Source organism: Contarinia nasturtii, unplaced genomic scaffold (assembly GCF_009176525.2).
Source record: "Contarinia nasturtii isolate CC-2019 unplaced genomic scaffold, AAFC_CNas_1.1 Cnas_scaffold_6258, whole genome shotgun sequence".
In the NCBI taxonomy this organism is placed as follows: domain Eukaryota; kingdom Metazoa; phylum Arthropoda; class Insecta; order Diptera; family Cecidomyiidae; genus Contarinia; species Contarinia nasturtii.
The window spans coordinates 1-4,128 of record NW_022203516.1 but is presented as its reverse complement, the minus strand read 5'-3'; the positions used below and the strand labels follow the sequence as shown (position 1 = coordinate 4,128).

General features: G+C 35.6%; 1 protein-coding gene across 1 annotated transcript; it reads right to left on the bottom strand.

The window, feature by feature from the left end:
- Positions 1 to 1,293: 1,293 nt before the first annotated feature.
- On the bottom strand, positions 1,294 to 3,522 carry LOC116351775. The gene is made up of 3 exons (XM_031783912.1): positions 2,850 to 3,522; positions 2,253 to 2,790; positions 1,294 to 2,135 (listed from the first exon to the last, which is right to left on the bottom strand). Exons 1-3 carry the CDS (start codon positions 3,125 to 3,127, stop codon positions 2,127 to 2,129), a joined length of 825 nt encoding a protein of 274 aa, XP_031639772.1. The 5' UTR covers positions 3,128 to 3,522; the 3' UTR covers positions 1,294 to 2,126.
- Between the last annotated feature and the right edge of the window lie 606 nt (positions 3,523 to 4,128).

The window sequence follows — 4,128 nt, the reverse complement described above, 5'->3', positions numbered from 1 at the left end:
TGTTTGGAGCAATTGAAACTTGATGGTTATTTGGCTGTTGGTGGTTCACGTCAACATATTTTGAACAGTCAATCATATTCGCCGTCGGAAATCTTTTGTTTCGATAGAGAAGAGAACATTGCAACTTATCAGCCGGCACTTTTAACACGGAAGAGATTCCAACTGAAGGAAAGAATCGACGATATCATCCAAAATGCATTCGAAGGTGGATTATTTATAAAATGGAACCGTGATAGTCAACGGAAGAAAAAACCAGTTTTACCTTACAAACCACCACCATTCATAACTTTGAAAGAATATGCGGTGGGTTTTGTTTTTGTGATTGGCATGCAAGACAATTTAGATGGGATGATAACCGAATGCAGGCTGCCCTAAAGTATCATTTCGATCAGCTCCATCATGCAAATAAGTGAATAAAGAGAAGAAGAAAGAATGATGTGTGTATGTGGCCAAGTTTAAGATATTTGCATACCGCATTGAAATCGGTGCCTGCTGTAAGCAGTGTGTGTTCGTGACGTGGCAACAGCGATACCGTGAACCATCAATACACATGCATGAAAGCTTCGTAATACACGGTATCGCTATTGCCGCATAATAAACACACACTGCTTACGGCAGGCACCGATTTCAATGCGGTATGCAATGCGTCAAATGTCATAAACTTAGACACAGCATAGCTATCGCGCTAGAAATAGCAGTGCCTACTGAAATCATTCAAAACACACAGCCTGGACAATACCAAGTTGGCATTTAATCCGTTTGAGGTTAGAGAGAGAAGAATCACACAGATTGAAGAAGATTCAAAGTTGAAGCAAAGCTTCAATGAGATTCTTGATTTCAGATTTTAAATGATTTACAGAGATTCATAAAAATCCAAAATGCTTTATTTCTGTTCAATTTTTATTGAAAATTTTGAGTAAATACAGACAAATTGGTACGTGATTAGAACAAGCAAAATGGTTTGTGGTACATAAATATACCGTAGACCAGAAAAACCAAACAGAAATAACACCAAAACAGTAGGTAGTTCAAACATGTGCCTAAATACACACACAAATGACAACTAACCTCAATATGAACAAAAATTGACATATAAAACTCAATTTATCCGAAGTCTCAACTGTTTTTAGTATAAATTTTGGTTCAGATTTTCTCCGGTCAAATATTTAAGTGCTTTCTTATATCACTTTGGCATTTGAGCGGAAAAAATGCATACTAAAATTTATCTCAAAAACAGTTGATACTTCGGATAAATTGAGTTTTATGTCAATTTTTGTTCATATTGAGGTTAGTTGTCATTTGTGTACAGTACAGTAAATGCTAGTGCTATGAAATAATTAGATACATTCCTCCCCATCCGTTGATTAAAATTGTTATCCAAATGAAGAGCATAGATAACGAATTATAAAATCCCTGAACCCCTTCAACGAATAGACTGAATATTTTATCCTTGAATAATGTACTACAAAATATAATCCATCCTCTCCTATGAGTTCACAGTGCATTCACTCTATGATTATGCCACATTCAGAAAAGAACCTTGTGCACGGAGTGAGACGTCTATATAACTCAAATGTGGTTTTCAATGCGAGTGAGAGAGGCAAACACAAAAAAGGCTCACTTTTTATACAAACCTCTTTAATTTCTTCTATTAAATGAGAACTTCTCTGGTAAATCTTTTAAGCAATGTCTGTTTCCATCAAAAAAGCGTTCAAAATATCTCCAAATGCGAGACTGTGGATTTCGTTTTATCATTCGACTGATGATAAACTCACAGAATAGTGTCACAACGCATATAAGTAGGCCGATGCCCATAAAAAAGAAAAACATAAAAGAATACTCTTCTAGTTTGACTTGTGGATGTAGTTTAAATGGAACGAGGCGTTCTCTTTTCCACTGACTGTCACGATCCCATTTCTCAAACAATCCCGCTTCAAATGTATATCGAATGATTTTTTCAATTTTCTTCTTCAATTTGAAGTCTTCTCGCATCAATAACACCGGCTGATAAGTTGCAATGTTCTCTTCTCTATCGAAACAGAAGATTTTCGACGGCGAAAATAATCGACTGTTCAAAATATGTTGATGCGAGCCACCGATAGCCAAATCCCAATTATCATCACGCTTCAAATGCTCTAAACAATAACCAATTGTTGGACAAACAAGAAATGAGTCGATTTGGGATTTGTAATACTAAAACGGAAATATTATACTTAAACTACTATCATTGTAATGATGTCACGCAAACTTACCCGGTCATCGAATGCAATTAAATTAGAAACTTCGGCAGAACCAGCCAAACGAAAATCCTCGTCTATGATTTCGGTTACAGTTGAAATTTGATGACGTTGAATAGGCTCCCTTATAAATCGAACGCCATAATGGAAGACAATATTCCAGTGAAATAAGCTCATGATCAATATAAATCCATAAAATATCCGTAACGGGAGGTATTTTGGATAAAATCTTTGATTAACACCAATGACAGCTGGTAAGGCAATGAGCCAAGTTGTATAGTGCCAATCGAGTTGATTTCGTTTTTCATATTTCAAATCGAATTGAATGAAAATGTATAAAATTAACCCTGTTACATAGCCAATGCCAAATATCAATATTAACCAGCATTCTGGTGATATTGCCTGAGATACGCTTATGAACAATGGAAAATATTTAGCTTTTTGTGTGCACCATATTAGTTCGTCACGATAGTAAGGTACAGAAATTATGGATGTCGTTGGATGCAGATTGGTCAAATTGGGGAATATTCCACCAATTAAAATGTCAGATTTGCTGAATTGAAACGATGCGATTAGAAATTCATGTCAAAATTCATATGATAAAAAAATTACTTCTCAAGCAGTCGATTGAAGCCAGTAGTAATCAAATTGTCATGGAAATACACTTTCAACTCCATATCTTCCTTCTCCGCAATGGTTTCGATTAGTTTGAAATCGATTCCTTTGTAGAATTGATCGCGGTACATGAATGGTTCAAAGTATCGGGTGGTCACTCGTAAGATCCGTCCTTCACCTTCCTGTGCAGGATGGATCTTGAGTCCATGTGATGGTACGAGGAAGATCCAAATGATATACAAGAGTAAAATGTTTACTCGAAGTATTTGAACCATTTTTACGGTCAAAATGATTGAGATAGAAGTTTTGGACTTCGCCGTTGATGTGCTTAACAAAAACTGAATAAATTTTCAGGAATTCTAAGGATTTTATACATTGATATTTAGTTGCTTTTACAAAGATAACGAATTTTCGATCAGATAACAAGACAATTTCAGAATGGAAAAAATACAAAAATGTGCTGGGTGGCCACAAGAGACCAACTTATCTGTGGAGTAATGACACTTATATTGAACACGAATGGAAAACTTGATGAAAATTATAATTCGGCTATCTCCCAATTATTATTCGTTCATCGAGCCGAAAAACGGACACAATTAACCATTTGGACATTTTTTATCATATCTGAAGCTTTTCCTATGCCATCATTTGAAGCATGGGAAAGAAAATCTCAAAGGTGATTAAAAATCGAGTGTATTTGAACGCGACTCGATTTAAGAAGCGCCATCTCTATCTCGCCAGATGCTCATATATTACTTTTCCGCACACCCACTGTGTGCAGTAAAGTATTGCAATCACCCCAATTTTGAAATCGTTAAAAATCGTTTTTCTATGCGTTTAGAGTATAGAAAAATACAGAGCAACGGTTTTTTGGCCATGTTAATGTGGGGATGTGGTACACTGTACACTTTCCGAACCTTACACTCTCCCTGTGGGCCAAATACACATCCAAATAAAACTAGTTTAATGAAAATTTCGAAATGTCGACCAATTTATTTCAAAAATGTGTTACCCTTTTTGGGCATTAAAAAGAATTTCATTTGGCCGACGATTTTGCGCTTTTGGATTCTAAGAATGCAACCATTTGTTTAACTTTGTTTGATTTTTTGGGCACTGATTCTGGTGCTGGTTCAGCTGCTGGTGTTCCAATCGAATCAATTCGGATTTTTCGGCTGGGATTATCGAATTTCGTTAAAGGTGATGGAACTAAAGAACGCAATCCTTCATCCTAAATACAAATTTTGAAATTATAATAAATATTTTCAGTTTTTTTTTT

What these genes read in the sequence shown, in the direction of transcription:
- LOC116351775 (XM_031783912.1), bottom strand. Translation starts at nt 3,127, where the DNA reads ATGGTTCAAATACTTCGAGTAAACATTTTACTCTTGTATATCATTTGG. An exon ending in TTCAATCGACTGCTTGAGAA is followed by an intron (nt 2,791 to 2,849) that starts GTAATTTTTTTA and finishes GTTTCAATTCAG; the next exon opens with CAAATCTGACATTTTAATTG.